At 58.8% G+C, this 16,113-nt stretch overlaps 2 protein-coding genes across 3 annotated transcripts in view; both read right to left on the bottom strand.

Moving 5' to 3' along the window:
- Positions 1 to 16,113, bottom strand: part of LOC113995197 — a 196,712-nt gene that overhangs the window by 107,344 nt on the left and 73,255 nt on the right. The window lies entirely within an intron of this gene.
- On the bottom strand, positions 409 to 12,222 carry DBNL (drebrin like). 2 transcript variants are annotated; one of them, XM_027734755.2, is made up of 14 exons: positions 12,107 to 12,221; positions 11,367 to 11,422; positions 9,425 to 9,537; positions 9,114 to 9,188; positions 8,685 to 8,831; positions 7,993 to 8,070; positions 7,361 to 7,512; positions 6,669 to 6,723; positions 6,057 to 6,131; positions 5,853 to 5,955; positions 4,423 to 4,533; positions 2,897 to 3,003; positions 1,779 to 1,884; positions 409 to 1,466 (listed from the first exon to the last, which is right to left on the bottom strand). In XM_027734755.2, exons 1-14 carry the CDS (start codon positions 12,187 to 12,189, stop codon positions 1,327 to 1,329), a joined length of 1,401 nt encoding a protein of 466 aa, XP_027590556.1. In that variant the 5' UTR covers positions 12,190 to 12,221; the 3' UTR covers positions 409 to 1,326. The 2 variants fall into 2 exon arrangements, with proteins under 2 accessions (XP_027590556.1, XP_027590564.1); XM_027734763.2 differs by lacking the exon at positions 4,423 to 4,533 and having other exon boundaries at positions 12,107 to 12,222.

Here is a 16,113-nt window from a genome sequence, read left to right as displayed (position 1 = left end):
GCCACCCTGCATCCCCCATGTCCCCAAATCACCCGTGTGCTCAAGTCCCTGATACCTCCAAATGCCCAGTGTACCTCCATGTCCACATCCTCAAATGTCCCACCCTCTGCTCTCTCCACAGTCCCTGCATCCCTAATGTCCCCAGTGTCCCCAAACCTCCAGTGTCACCACCACCACCCCCAAATCCCCTCACCACCCTGGGGCCAGCCACACCCTGCAACCTCCATCACTGCTGGCTGCTCCCTCCCTCATTAGACCCAGATAATTAGTGTTGGAACTAATTATGTCCCCAGTTACCCCTCCCTTGGCCCCTGCTCATGACAACCTGATGTGACAACACATCTGGCATTAGGGGCACCAAACCCCTGGCATTCCACCCCAATTCCCACCCACATCCTGTCGCATCCATCACCAAGGAAAAGCCCTTTTATTGTAGCTGGGGAGGGCCTGAGGTGGGGGGAGAGGGAGGGGGAAGGAGCCCAGGGGAGGGACTCAGAGGAGCCACCATGTTCCCCAGTGGGAGGGGTGGGTGAGCCAGGACCCCCCGACACCCCAAACCCCATCCTCTCCTTCTACTCCTAAAGTGACACTGAGGTGGGAAACTCAGTGTGGGGGAGGGGCTGGGCTTTTCCTTGTTCACAGTGAATTTGGGGTAATGGGGGAGGTCCCACCCGCTTGGCCTGGCTGGATCTGCACTGTAGGGAAGCTTATTCACTCCCAATTTAAATCCCTGGAGCATGATTTGGGGAGAGGGAAGGGAAACCCTCTGGTGGGGAGAGCAGGGAGGAAAACAGGTTCACGTGTGGCAAGCTCAGGGTGGTCAGGGTTGGGGGGGGAACAGAGCCAGGATTCAGCTCTCCTGGTGATGCCAAAACCATTCTGATGAGCTTTGCTGGTGAAATAAAATTGGGAAAGTGGCTTCTCCGGTGTGGCTGCAGTAGGTCCAAGGTCACAGGGTGAGAGAGAGTGCAGGGGGGAGGTAATTTGTTCCCTGAAAATGCCCTGTGAGGGATTTGCCACCTCCCTCCATCCCACTCCAAAGCCAAGGGAGGAAGGGGAGACCAGCACTGTGGGGCTCAGGGTAGGATGGACCCTTCACCCACCCAAGGGCAGCTATGGGGGGCAGCACCTGGGGGGACCCCGCTGCCCAGGGAGTGGGGAATGGCACTTCACTTAAGAGAGAGAAAGAAATAGAGAAGAAAAAGCCACACATCATTTGGAAGAATCAGGCAGGAGCTGAGTGGTCCCAGGAGGCTGGAATGGTCCCAGGGGTCTGGAGCAGTCCCAGGGGTCTGGAGCCCCCCACCAGCCCCCCGCCAGCCCCCCCTACTCTATCAGTTCCACGTAGTTGGCAGGGAACATGCCAAAGTGACCATCAGGGCCGTAGCCACGCCACCAACCCTCGTCAATCATCTCGATGTTGGTGATGATGTTCTCGGGATCAAAGGAGATCTCGGTGTCATCAGCTGGAATGGAAGAGAGAGAAGGAGGGGGGGGTCAGACCACCTGTACCCTCCCAGCTCTGGGGTTTCCAACATAAGAGGAGTGTGGAGCTGCTGGAGAAAGTCTAAAGGAGGTCTCAGAGATGCCCCGAGGGCTGGAGCCCCTCTGCTCTCGGGACAGGCTGGGAGAGCTGGGTGTGTTCACCTGGAGAAGGGAAGGCTCTGGGGAAACCTGAGAGCCCCTTCCAGTGCCTAAAGGGGCTCCAAGAGAGCTGGAGAGGGACTTTGGACAAGGGCCTGGAGTGGCAGGACACAGGGAATGGCTGTGGGTCTCACCAGCCTGGTAGTCATAGAGCGCTCGGGCACAGAGCCCCTTCCCCGCCAGGTCCGGCGGCTCCTGGTACTCCAGCCCGTAGTCGTATTTGGCATCGTCAGATCGTTCCTTCAGGAAGGAAGGAGAGAGGGAGAACAGGAATTACCAGAAGAAAAGGGAGGGAGGGAGGAAAACAGCAATGTGAAGCACCCAGAGAGGTAGATCACCCCTGGGGCTCAGAGGCTGGAGGTCCCGGGTGCCCCCTGGAGTAAAACCTGGGCTCTGGGAAAGTCTTGCCACATGTCTCTGCCACAGGACCCAGGAGACCAAACCAGCCCTGAGCCGAAGAGTCAAGGTGGCCACCTCTCCAGTCAACACTGATCCCTGTCCCTTGAGATCTCATCCCAACAAAACCACTGGAGACCGGTGGCAGACAACCCGTCTGGAATCTGATCCTTATCCCTTGGGGTCCCCCCTGCAGAGAGAGGTTCAACTCCCATGGATAAGCTCCAGCTTCCCATGGAGCTTTCTGCTGGAGCCTGAGCCAGCTGTCATTTGCTTTCCTCTGGAAAGGCTGAGGGGATTGCTCAGCCCATCTACTCTGGAATCCTTTGGAATCTGCTGGACACTTCCAGACAAATTCCAGAATGATAAAATGATGTTTGGAATGCTGATGGTTTGGTGAGCAGAGGAGAGGAAACCAAAGGGCCCCACATCTCCAAGGGAAGCACAGCACAACCCCACTATTAGCCACTGGAGAATATTGGAGCACGCCAAGAATAGCTGGGAGTTCCAGCTCTGCTGGGTTTGGATGTGCAGGAGAAGGAGGAGAAAGGGCTTTGGAAGAGGCTTGTGGATCCTCTCCCCTCACTGGCTCTGGAGCACTGACAACAGCTGGACGGCCCTGGAGCACAGGCTGGGTGCCAGGGGCTCAGCACCAGTGTCTCCCACTGGGAGCACTGGGGAGGGATGCAGCAGCACCCCCTCACCAGGCAGATGCACTGGAGTGCACATGAGCTCCAGGGTTTCTCCTACTGATTTTAGCCCAGAAAAGGGTTCCAGACCCATCCTAAAGGATAAAGCCACGCTCTCCCACATGAATCCTGGCCCCTCCTCAGGGGTCCCTGCCCCCCAAACGCACCTGGGGAGGCTCCTCATAGATGGCTGAGGGCTCTGGAGGCTCCTCGTACAGATTCGTCTCTTCCACACGGGACATCGGGACGCCAGAATTGTACCCGGAGTCTCGTCCTGAGGAGAAACATGGCATCTGTCACCAAAATCACGCCCTGTTCCCTTGTCCATCTGCCTCCTGCTCCAGGCTGGAGTGACAGCACATTCCTGGTGGAAGCTGGGTGTCCCCCAGATCTCCTGTCCAGCCAGGGAATGGAGCGTGCTTGGACCATGGGATGGGGCAGGCAGGAAGCACAGAAGAGAGCAAGCAGGGGTTTAGGGAGCAGTGAAAAGGACAAGGGAGAGATCCAGGATCTCCAACAGGGAAGGGATAAACTCGAAGGGATAAACTCACTCCAGATGAACCATGTTCCCGTGGAGGGGAAGGGCTGGAGTGGAGGCCATGGCCAAGAGCAGCATCTAGTGGTGATGGTGGCCTGGCTACACTGGAGCATGGCCCCGGCCCTCAGCACATCCCTGGGCCCCAGTCTGTCCCTGGTCTCTGCCTCACCCCTGGCCCTCTCCTTGTCTCTAGCCCTCAGCCTGTCCCTGCCCCCACCTCATCTCTGGACCCACAGCTTGTCCCTGGTCCTCAGTTCATCCCTGGCCCCCACTTTGTTGTCCCTAAACCCCACCTCACACCTCATCATCCCTGGCCCCCACCTTGTTTCTGCCCTCACCTCCTCCCTGCACATGGCAGGGGGGTGGAACTAGATGGTCCTTCAGATCCCTTCCAACCCAAACCAACCTGTGATTCCATGATTCAGGGACAAGGCCAACCCTCGGTACCACTCACAGCACATGGGGAGACCTCTGGGCACAGCCAGCCCTCTTCTGGAATTGCTCCCTGTCCCAAACCACTGGGAAGTGGTTAAGCAGGGGCACCTTCCACTAGCCCAGGTTGCTCCAAGCCCCGTCCAGCCTGCCTTGAACACTTTCAGGGATGGGGCAGCCACAGCTTCTCTGGGCAGCCTGTGCCAGGGCCTCACCACCCTCACAGGGAAGAATTTCTTCCCAATATCCCATCTAACCCTGCCCTCTGGCAGTAGGAAGCCATTCCCCCTTGTCCTGTCACTCTGTGGCCGTATACTGGTCTTTACTGGGACAGGGAAACAGCCCAGTCTAACTCTGGAGTTGGGAAACCCCTGCACAGGGGGTGTCTCAGCTGTGTCTCAGGGCACTTTGAGCAAGTCCAAGTGTGACTGTCAAAGCCCCTGTGGTCTGGAGGGGGCTGGGGGTGCTCGGAGCTGAATTCCAGCCTTTCAGCAGGAGATATCCTCATCCCCTGGACACTGAGCCTTCGGCTGAGGACTAGGAGGAACCATCCTCACCTCAGCATCACACTCAGCCCTGGCTGGAGACAAACACGGGGGTTCCTGGTCCAAGGAATGGGAAAAACACATGGAGTCTCTGAGCCAGGCCTCAACATGCCCAATTTTGTGGAATCTATTTGGAAAGATGCAGAGAAAAGCTCTGGGGAGGGAGCCAAGCACGAACCTGCTGCAGGTACTGGGGAGGCTGGAGGTGACCCCCAAACATCCCCGCTGGGGGAGGCAGGACTGGGCACAGAGTTCACCTCCTTCTGCAGGAACGGGCTGCGGAGTTTCCCTGGAAAAGGAGACTGAGGGGCTGCAGGAGCTGGGCAGGCAGCAGGACTCCCAGCCCACGACTGTGCACCCAGGGGTGCTGCTGAGTCACCCTCCCAAGCAGGATTTTCCAGCTCTAATCCTAGTTGTGGAAAACAAGTTTGGCAACTGGTTACAGCAGCAGTAGCCAAGGGAAAAATTAAAAAAAAAAAAAAAAAAAAGATTTTGGGGGAGGAAGAGGAGCTGGGAGACCCTGCCACTGGCTCTCCAGGGTGATTTCTGGAGCAGTCTGAATGCCACAGACATCAAACTGGGAGGGGATGATGCAAACTGGTTTCTGCCAGTCCATTTCCTGTGGCAAGAGTGAACTGTGCACTGTTATCTCTCCATCTCCACCTCCAAACCAAACAAAAGCTGAGGAGAAGAACTGCCAGACAAACCCTACCAGCACCAAGACTCTAGTCTACCCTCACCTCTGAGTCTGATCAGTTCCAGGGTATTTATCTCCTTTTCTTCCATGAAAACCATCAAATCCTAATGAAATACCTCAAAATCAGCCTCTCCCCCTGATGTTTAACCAGCAAAAAGGACATTTTCCCAGTGTGGAGTTTCTTCCTCTCCCACTCATGCCTTGCCTGCCCAAGGAAGAAGGGATTTGTGCTCCTGTCACCAAGTAATGTCACCCAGGGGTGTCATGCGCTCACAGGGACTTCCTCAGCCGCTCTCAGCTCTGCTTTGCAAACTTCCTGGTTTCTATCAGAGAGATCAAATCAGGCTCTTCCAACATCCTGCTTGGCTCGGGCAATGCAAAAATTTGGGCAGAACTTTGGGCAGTCGGGATAGATTGCAATGGTGGTGTCTTTCTGGTGTCAATGTGTTGAACTTTTATTGAAAAAAATGAAATTTGAGGTTCAGAAGGGAAGGCAGAGTATGGAAAACTTCTGTCTTGGTGGTTAAAACTTGGCACAGCTGGAACCTCGCTTTGGAAAATGGCAGGAGCTGGGGGTGGGACACCACAGCAAAGAACATCGACGTGATGAGAGCTGCCTGTTCTCAGCCCGAACAGCGGCCTCACAGTATCACTGCCCCACTGGGACCCCACTGGGACCCTGCTCCACTGGGACATGGTGGGGGACTGAGGGTGGCCCCCATCACCCTCCCTGTGTCCCCTCACACCCCTCACACCTGGTTGTGCCACCCTCCCTGTGTCCCCTCACACCGTACCTGGCTGGGCCAGTGTCCCTGTGTCCCCTCACACCATACCTGGCTGGGCCAGTGTCCCTGTGTCCCCTCACACCATACCTGGCTGGGCCACCCTCCCCCTGTCCCCTCACACCGTACCTGGCTGGGTTGGTGTCCCCGTGTCCCCTGGCCCCGCTCTCTCCCTCTGCTTGAAGATGTCACGGGGGTTCACGGCTCTCTGTGCAATCAGAGTTGCAGCCTCCTGCCCAGGGAAGGGCCCAGATGCCACGTCAAGGTCACAGAGCAGCAGCAGGGGGGGCAGAGCCAAGGCAGACACCCCCCAGAGTGCTCCCAGCTCCATACCTGGGCTTTCTCCACCGACTCGCTTCTCTTGAAGCCCTTCCTCTGTCGGGTCTCGTACTCCTCAGCCTGCTCCTTCTGCAGCACCAAGAGAGGGTCTGGGTGCTGAGCTAGCCCACTCTGGACACATCCAGCTGCTCCAGTCCCATCCAGTTCCTTCCAGCATCATCCTATCCCCATCCTGCCCCTTCTGCCCACTCCAGTCCCTCCAGCCCCATCCTGCCTCCTCTGGACCCAAGGAACTCACATGGCGATGGAGGGGGAATGGAGAGGAAACCCTGGATCTGGGAGGGAGGCTGAGAAAAGGCACTTGGTTTCATGCAATCTTGGAATGATTCAGATTGGAAAAGCCCTCTGAGATCACCAAGCCCAACTGTTTCCCCAGCACTGCCAAGGCCACCCATGTCCCCATGTGCCATATCCACATGTCTTTTAAATCCTCCCAGGGCTGGGGACTCCACCACTGCCCTGGGCAGCCCTTTACCATGAAGGAATTCTCCCAATATCCAACCTAAACCTCCCCTGTGCAACCTGGCCATTTCCACTTGTCCTATCCCGGGTCTCTATCCCCTCCATCATGGATAAACCTCGCCCGGGGCCAACGCCAGAGCTCACCCATTGCTGCTGCTCCCTGTCCCTGTTCTCAGCCTCCTGTTGCTGCTGGAGTCTCCTGTGGGGACAAACTGGGGTTAAAACCAAGGATTTGGGACCTCAGCCCATTGCAGTTCCCTGGGAAGAGCACAGGAAGGATGTCCCCCTCACTCTGGGGACACTCCCCCTCACTTTGGGGCCAAATGAGGAGTCGCAGGTCACCCTTGGAGAGAGGAACATTGTGAGAGGGGCAGGAGCAGCTCCAAATATTGGGATTAATCCAGAGAAATCTCTTCCTCAGGGATATGGACATGAGCATCCAGATGTGGGGGCCAAGCAGACTTCCCTGCAGTCCCTCAGGGCTCAGATTCCCCCAAAGCCAGCCTAGACCTCCAGCACCCCAAAAACAGGGGCCATGGGTGTTAGGGAGGAGTTTGGGAAGCAAGAGGGGGATGAGTGGGCAGGGAGAGCTAGGGAGATGCTCCCTCCAACCCAGAGCAAAATCCTCTCCACATATGCTCCCTTAAAGGAGATTTCCTGGGATTGCAGGAATTCCAGCAGTGAGGAATGCATGGACATGATCCACCATTCCCTGAGGAACAACCTCTGCAGGAGTCAGGACAGCTCACATACATGGTGACAAGGATACCCAGCACCACCGAGAGACCCCAGAGGGCAGGAAGGCCTCTTGGAATCATTCCCAACATCCCACTCACTTCTGGGCTTCGATTTCACTGGATCTGGCTTTGAACCTCTGCTCCCTCCCTGCCGCCTCCTGCAGCTCCCGCTCCCGCCGCTCCCGCTCCAGCCGCTGCCGCTCCTCCTCCGCCCTCCTCTTCTCCTCCAGCCGCCGGTTCTCCTCATCCTTCTGAGGGCACACAGGCACGGAGGGGTGGGGGTCACAGGCACTGCCCCCAGCCCTCTGCATCCCAGGGCACGCAGCAGGTCCCAGGGCTGGTGGCCCCCAGCCAGAAGGTTCACACATCATTAAACCCCAGTAAAACCCAACATGAAAGGGGAAGGAAACACAGGGCAGCCTTCAGAGGGGACAAAAATCAGTTTCCTCACCCAAACAGGGTTTGTTTGGAGCTGGGGTGCACCCCAGCCCCCCTCCCCCGTGCCCACCCCAGCAGCCCTGAGCCAAACTCAGATGAGAAAAAGGAGCACCTTCCTCTTTAGGACTCAGCCCCTCCTCCCTGAGCACCCGAAGGCAGCAGCTCTGCACTTCCCTGAGCTCTGGATCTCTGATTCCAGGCAGCATTACCCGATTCCCAGACAGGGAACACAGCACGTGGAGAGTAATCTCCAGCTAAATCCAAAGGCTTCATGCTCCGAGGCATGTGCTCACCTCTGCTTTGGCCCAGAAATTATCCTTATTGACCCTCTTGATTTCGGACATCGCGTTTGTCTTCTGGTAGACGGAGCCCTGGGGAGGGAAGGCACAGACAAATCACCATTTTTGCATTTTTTGTCAAAAATCAGCCCAAATCAGCACAGTCTGGGACTTCTTCTAAGAAGTTCCTATAACCTGATGCTTTGCCCTAAAATTCAAAGAAGGGCTGGGTGAGACCAGCAACGTGTATGTTGCCAAAAATGGGCAATTGCAGGCCCTGGCACAGCTTGCCCAGAGAAGCTGTGGCTGCCCCATCACTGGAAGTGTCCAAGGCCAGGATGGACAGGGTTTGGAGCAACCTGGTCTTGTGGAGGGGGGCAGGGGGGTGGAACTGGATGAGCTTTAAGGTCCCTTCCAACCCATCCATTCCGTGATTCCATGCTTTGAACCTGCCCTGTCAGTGTAAGCCCACTGCCTCTTGTCCCGTCACTCCAGGTCCTTCTCCAAAGTCCCTCTCCAGCTCTCTTGGAATCCCTTTAGGCACTGGAAGGGGCTCTAAGGTCTCCCTGGAGCCTTCCCTTCTCCAGGCTGAACATTCCATGGATGTGTCAATGCCCAGGGAGCCACTTCCATCACTGGATGAGAGTGGTCCCAGACCTTCCCTCATCCAGAGGGACCACCCCAAAACCCTCCTGGATTCAACTCACCACGGGAGCCTGAGGCCCTGAATCCTGGAACTTGCTGCTCTCCTTGTGGAAGCTGTAGTTGGCTCCAGAGGCCTTGGCCACTTTCTCCATGATGAGTTCAGGCTCCACGTCCTCCTCTGCCCGGGCGTTGATGGTGACATGAGCCCCCTGAGCAGAAAGAACCAGCACAGGGGTGAAGGGGTCACTCTGGGAGCCCCCAAACCCACCACCTTGCCCTGGTGGGTCCTGTCTGCACTCCCAGAGCTCCCAAGGGAAGGAAAAGGGTTCTGGTGAGATGGAGAAAATCTCCAGACAGATTTTCTGGACAACCTGGTCTAAGTAGAAAGTGTCACTGCCCATGGCAGGGGGCTGGAACTGAATGGTCTATAATGTCTCTTCAACTCAAAGCATTCCATGATTCCCTAAGGGAGGACATGGGGAGGATCAGACCTTTAGGAAGTTGGCCACGGTGCTGACGTGGTTGGCGCAGGCTCCTTTCCGCACGTCATTGACACCTTCACCTGTCTGTAAAGAGAAACCATCGGCTCACCTGAGCCCATCCCAGCTGGATCCATGGCAGCAGCACCTGGATCGAGCCTGACTCTCTCTCCAGATCTCTTGGAGGCTCTTCAGGCACTGGAAGGGGCACTAAGGTGTCCCCAGAACCTTCTCTTCTCCAGGCTGGACACCCTCAGCTCTCCCAGCCTGGGCACAGGGGCTCCAGTTCCCTCCCCAATAAACTGAGGTCCATCCCCACTCACCCAGTTGACGAGGACGTATTTGGGCAGCCCGGAGTTGGGATCCTTCACCCGGCAGAAGCCGTACATCACCTTGCCGCTGTTGAGCTCCTCCACCATCTCCTCCAGCCCCCCGTCTGCCCCGGGAGGAAGGAGAGGGGGTGAGTCCAGCCCATTCCACACACATGCTGGGAACAGCCAAACCCATGGAGGCTGCAGCTCCCAGCCCCTTATTCCCTGGAGATTATCCCCGTGAGATTTGGGGATGTCCTACCGCAGGATCGTCTCAGACCCCCCAGTGTTTACCCTGGTCCTTCCATTACCTGATCATTTGTCATCCACATAATTATTTGGGAGCCAAGCCCCAGCCTTCTCTCACCCACCCCCATTCTCAGCAGCCTTCATCACCCAGTTCCTCTTCCTCAGGCTTTCACAAACCCCATACAGAAAGATCCTGGATCTGTAACCAAGTGAAGGGATGGCAGAGAACGGGAAGGAGCTGCTCACACCCCCAGATTAATTAGAGGCTTTAATGAGAGCAGGCAGCTGCCAGCTCTGCCCACAGGTTCCTGTACAAAACCACGCTCCGGCGAGCACCGGCACAGCCGGAAAACACCTCATGAGGGCAGGAATGGTGCTGGGAAGTGGTGGAGGAACTGGCTGAGCTTTGTTCCTGCTTTGTCAGACAGGAAGTAGAGAAGGAACCAAGAGGGCGACATGGGGCAGGGCCCTGCTTGTCCACCTTCTGCCCCGACGCTTCCCTTGCTGTTAAACACATCCAGGGTGGTCTCAGCGTCAGACTTGGAGGCTCAGAAGTGAATCCCAGGGGGAAAATCCCACACAGGGCTCAGGCAGGGGCTGGGTGAGCAATGGGAAGGGCACAGCATTGCTCCCACTATGCCAAAAAGCTACCAGGAACGGAGGAAAACTACCAAAAACTCACATTCTCATCTCGAAAAAATTACTCCAGACCACAATTCCCCCTACACTGGATTGTCTGAGCCCTGAACGGGGGGAAAAGAGCCACTGACCCTGATCAGCCCTGGCAGGATGGGTACAGCCCAGCCCAGCTTGCTCTGCACTGCAGGAGCACCCAGATTGTTTCCCTCTCCTTATTAAATATTTATGCTTTGTCTCTAAATTTGGCTCCAAATCCAGCAGGGAAGTTGAAGGCTGGAAGTCTGAGGCCAGTTGGGTGAGTGCTGGCATGGAAGGACATGATGGGAATGCTAGAGGGAGAAGGGATCTGTGAGGAGCTCGGGGCACACCCTCTGCAGCTCCCCAAAACCCTCATCTGTGGCTCAACAAGAGCTTTTCCTGAACAAAATTCCCCAGCACCATGGCCCTGGCTCCATGGGCTCCGCCAGGCCCTGCAGAGCATCCCAGAAACTTCCATAGAGCTCTGTGGGTTGGGAGAAACACCTGGAAATTAGGGAAGAAGCCAGGGAGGGATAAGAGGATACAAATACCTAGAGTGGGGAAACCCTCTATTGCGCTGCTTCCCAATAGTTTTGGCTTCCCAGCCAGGAGCGTTTCAGTGGGAACCAGCAGTCAGATAAAAAATAAAAAAAAACTAATCGTGAGAAGGAGAGAATTGGATGTGAGAGGCTTCAGGAGCATTTAGTGGGAGCCCCAGCCGGGTGAACGGTCCTGCCTAAATCCGGGATCTAAAATACTTCAGAAATGCACAGAGCAACCAGGGTCCAAACTCTGGATCCTTGGGAAAGGAGGAAAATGAAAAGGAAGGAAAAGTAGAGCTGCCAGCAAGTCTCTGCTCCATACTCCTCACTCCAAAATCACACTGGACACCCCGACACAGCTGCCACCCTTGTCCAACCACCAAGGGCACTCCCCAAAACACCCTCAGGGGTTAAAAACCCCCTGACATCCCAGGCAGGCAGAGTGACAGGAGCCCTGGAAGCCCCCAGACCCACAGGAATGGGGGAACAGACCCCAACACGCTCACCTCCAGAGCCAGCCACCCGCAGGTCATTGCTGTTGCCTTCATAGGTGAACAGAGCCCTAAAATTAAGGCAGAAAGGGGATTTTTAGCCAGTTTTATCCAGCACGGTGCCCATATGGGGTGTCCACACACCCCCAACACCTCCTGAAGCTCAGAGCCCCACAGAGACCCCCACCCCACACGCTGCCCACCCCACAGCCCAGGGACTTACTGATCCCCCAAGACACCCCCACAGCCCTGATCCCCTCTATACACCTCACAGCTCCTCACACACACCCACAGCCCCCCTACACACCCCTGACCCCCTCATACTACCCACACCCCCATGCCTTCTATACATCCCACATGCCCCCCAAGCACCCCCACACTCCCTGACACTCCACATCCCCCCACAAGTCACTGGCCCGGCCCTAAATCTTCCCCCAGATCACCCATCCCCAGCCATCCGTTTCACTTCCACCCCTCCACCCCCTCCCCACCCCCTCCCACTCCCCCTTCATCCCCCATCCCCCACCCGAGCCATCCTCGGCCCTCTTGAACACACGCGGCCCCCAAACACCCCACAGACCCTCGCACACCCCCCGTCCCCCCACCTGCCCCCGTCACCCCCAAACATCCCCCCCAAACACCCCACAGCCCCCTCGCAACCCCCTCATCCCCCCCTGGCCTCCCCCCCGTCCCCCAGCCCCTCATCGCCCCCGATGTCCCGTCACGGCCCCCCGGTGTCCCCGCCGCCCCCTCACCAGTCCGTGGCGCTGCCCGGCGCCACCACGCTCCCGTAGGCCTCCTGCAGCGCCCGCCCGTTCTTGGCCAGGTTCAGCGCCATGGCCGCGCCCGCTCCGCCCGCCGGCAGCGCGGGCACCGCCCCGCCGGTGATACCGGCACCGCCCCGGGACCGCCTCCGGGACCGCCCCGCCGGTGATACCGGCACCGCCCCGGGACCGCCTCCGGGACCGCCCCGCCGGTGATACCGGCACCGCCCCCGGCACCACCCCCGGCACCGCCCCCGAGATCATCAACGGCACCGCCCCCGGCACCGCCCCCCGAGACTGGCACCGCCCCCGGCATCACCCTCGGCACGGCCCGGCCAGTGCTACCGGCATCTCCCCTGGGACCACCCCCGGGACCGCCCCCCGGCACCGGCACCGCCCCGCCGGTGCTACCGGCACCGCCCCACGGGTTCACCCCACGGAACCGCCCCCCGGGACGACTCTCGCCACCGCCCCCTCTCCTCCGGTGTCACCGGCACCTCCTGCCGCGCCTCACCGGCGGCCCCGCCCACAGACGGCCCTGCCCCGCCCCAGAGCCGTCAGACCGCGCCCCCGAGTCACCAGACCGCGCCCCTAGCTGCGACGCCACGCCCCCAAGAGCAGACCCCGCCCCTGAACTGACAGGCCCCGCCCCAGACCCCGGCGGGCGGCCCCGCCCCGCCCCGCGGAGTGTCCCCCCCCTCGCCCCCCCATCACCCCGCCCCCGCCGAGCCTCGGGGGTTGGTTTGGGACCCCTGTCCCAGCGCGGGTCACCCCCCCCACCTCACGGGGGCTCTTGGGGTCCCCTGTCACAGAGCAACTCTCGGGACCCCCCTCAGAGCTGTTCAGGGGGGTCCCATCCCCTCATCCCGGGTGTTCCTTGGGGTTCTCTGTCCCAGAGCAGCTCTAGGGGACCCCCACCCGAGTGACTCTTGGGGATCCCATTCCCGGGCGGTTCCGGGGGATCCTATCCCAGATCAATTTTCGGAGACTCTCATCCCATGGGGGTTTTCAGGGTCCCCCACCCTAAGGGCAGTTCTCAGGGACCTCCAGCCCGAGCTGTTCTGGGAGACCCGATCCCAGGTGGCTCTTGGGGTTCCCTGCCCCAGTGCAGCCCCGGGGGTCCCCGCATCCCACACAGCCATCCCTGGTCCCCGTACCCCGTAATGTACTCCCTAACGCAGCCCCTCTGTGGAGAAAATCGGCAGTTCCGGGGATTTCTCCCATTTTTCATCCTGAGGAGGGTACACCTGGGGTGGACACACCTGGGGTGACTTCAGGTGCCGGACCTCGGATCCTGGAGCTTTTTGGGGTGCAAATGCGTCTCAGTTTTACCCCGTATCATCAAAATTCTGCACCCCCCAGCAGGGATGCTGCTCCTCCCCGTGGCGATGACCTGCACGAAGAGGTGTCCAGCGGGGCAGGAGGTGACCGGGGGGTGGGGAGAGGTGTCCGGGAGGGGCAGGATGTGACCGGAGGGGGGGGACACACAGGAGGTGACCTGGTGCGGGAGGGACAGAAGGTGACCCTCGCCCGGGGGTGTCCCCAGCATGTGCTAATGGGCCATTAGCAGTTCCCCAGCTGCCAACATCTGGCTGGAGCGGCGCTGCCCCGCGCGGCGAGCGATGTGCTCGGGGGATTTGGGAGTGGCCTTTCTCTCCCCCGAGCCTTCCTTCACATTCGGGGTTACCCAAAATTTGGGCGAGCAGCAGGGAAGCGGAGGTGGAGGGGCTCTCCCAAAACTCCTTTGGTGTCTCACCCCCACCCTGCCGGGCTCGGGGGGCCACGGGGAGAACAACCCACCCATGAGACACCACTGTCACCCAGAGGGAAAATAACGGGGGACCGAGCTCCCCCTACCCCAGGAGGGTGAGGTGGAGTTTAAGAAGCCCCCCTGCCCCCCCATTTGTCCCCAGTGACAGTGATGGTGACAGGGCTGTGCCGGGATTTTCCTCCTTGGGGCTTCAGGCTTTGGTTTAGGGGGGTTGGAGGGATGTGGGGGTCCCCTCCGTGCCCCCAGTCTCCAGTGAAAAATGTGTCTGGGAGAGTGGGATGGGAGATGGTGAATGGGGTGGTCCTGGGGTGCCTGAGGGTCCTGCAATGGTCAAGAGTCCCAGGGCAGCTGAGTGTCCTGGGGTGGCTGACAGTCCTGGGCCAGATGACGATCCCAGAGTGTCCAAAATTCCTGGGGTGTTCAAGGGTCCCAGAGTGGCCAAAGGTCCTGGGGTAGGTGTTGGGTCACTGTAGCCAAGGGGCCTGAGTACCTGAGGGTCCCAGAGTGTCCAGGCTTCCTGAGGTGGCCATGGGTGCAGGAACAGCAGAGACTCCTGGGGTTGTTGAGCTCCTGTGGTGGCTGAAGGTCCTGGGGTGTCTGATGGTCCCACCTTAGACCCCCCAACCCCCTCCATCCCACAGATTCCCCATCCATCCATCCCATCATCACTCCAAGAGCACCAAACACCACCTAACGTCACCTCAAAACCCATTTTAGAGGCTCTCCTGGGTTTATAGGACTGTCAAAAATGTTGGGAAACAGCCCAGAACTACAGTGCTGGTGGTGCCCGTGTTATGACTTGGGGACCTGCAAGGCTGGGAGTCGCTGGGGAGTGCTGGGTGACATGGGACATTCATGCCAATGCCAGGAACCAGTCATGTCCTCATTCCTCGAGGGCTCATCCCACGTTATTTATGGGGAACCTGGGCAAAAGTAACGCTTAAGGTAATAATTTATATTTTTTAGCATCCTGGGGCGCACACAGCTCCCTCAGACACATCCACACCCCACGTGGGAAGGGGACCCCACCACATGTTCCCCTAACCATGGAGCTATTTAGGAAGAAGGGGTAGACGTGAGCTCCCCATTCAGCACACGGCTAGAATGGCTGGAAATGTTAATTAAACACAGGGTAATAAAACATCTGGAGGGCTGGGAGCAGGGAAGGGCCAGCCGGCACGACCCCCCGCAGCTGCCTCCTGCTTTTCCTTGGGAATCTTGGGCAGGGGGGACTGGGGTCACCAGCGATTTGGATGGTACAAAAGCCTTTTCATGGAGTATTTCAGGCAAAGCAACTGAAGAACCTTTGTGGAGCAGAGCAGAGCGGCTGCCGGGGGGGGTGGTGGAGCCTGGTGGCCCCGGGGGTTTGGGGACGGGAGGTTGGGGTTCACAGCCAGGCTGTGGGTGATGGAGTGAGACGAAGACAATGGTTTGGAGGTGCTGGATGAAGCCCCATTGGGTGCCACCCCAGCAGCCCTGTGGATGCCCATTACGGGGAAACCAGCCCACTGCGTAAAAAAAAAAGGGGTAAAAAGGTTTTTCCAGTGGGTCTGTCCTGCAGGATGGCTGGTCTCGCCATGGTAGGACCCTGCTCCTGCCTTGGGGAGGGATGGGGAACCCCCTCTGAGCATCCCCTGGGGAGGGGGACAGGGACATTGGGGTGAACTGGGGACTCTCCAGTGTGGTGGGACACACGGGTGGGATGGGGACACCCTGATGGGATGGGAACAACCTGGGGGGTCAGGGTTACCCTGGGCGGGATGAGGGTTCTCCTGCTACACGGAGGCACCCAAATGCAATAGGGGCACCCCAGCAGGACAGGGATGATGAGATGGGGTGGGGGGCACCCTGGGTGGGATGGGGGCACTCAGGAGGGTGAAGGCAACTAAATAGGATGGGGGGGGTACGGACAACTTCAGCAGGGTGGGAGCACCCAGATGGGAGGGATCACCGTGGGAGGGATCAGGGACCTGCATGGGATAGGGGAACTCTGGGCACGATGGGGGGACCAGGGCAGGATGGGGGGGGGGGGGGGAAGACGGAATGTGGCGGACCATGGATGCACTGAAAGCACTCGGATGGGAAGTGACCCCATGGATGGGACGGGGGAGACCCTAGCTGGGACACCCTGGATAGGGCAGAGGACCTCTGGCTGGAATGAGGGCTGCCCGGATGGGATGGGGGGACCCCGCACGGAACGGGGGACCCCGAACTTGCAGGGAGCGCC

The sequence above is a fragment of the Pipra filicauda genome, unplaced genomic scaffold (assembly GCF_003945595.2).
Source record: "Pipra filicauda isolate LSUMZ 115617 unplaced genomic scaffold, ASM394559v2 scaffold480_size458065_pilon, whole genome shotgun sequence".
Lineage (NCBI taxonomy): Eukaryota > Metazoa > Chordata > Aves > Passeriformes > Pipridae > Pipra > Pipra filicauda.
The sequence above is the reverse complement of the archived record's forward strand: the minus strand, read 5'-3'. Positions and strand labels throughout refer to the sequence as shown.

Bases quoted from the DNA above. Each gene is read 5' to 3' on its own strand.
- DBNL (XM_027734755.2), bottom strand. From the start codon at position 12,189: ATGGCGCTGAACCTGGCCAAGAACGGGCGGGCGCTGCAGGAGGCCTAC. The intron at 9,538-11,366 runs GTGAGCGTGTTG...CTCCCGGGGCAG, and splicing joins GCGGGTGGCTGGCTCTGGAG to ACGGGGGGCTGGAGGAGATG. The intron at 3,004-4,422 runs GTTCGTGCTTGG...GTTTCTCCTCAG, and splicing joins CTCCCCAGTACCTGCAGCAG to GACGAGACTCCGGGTACAAT.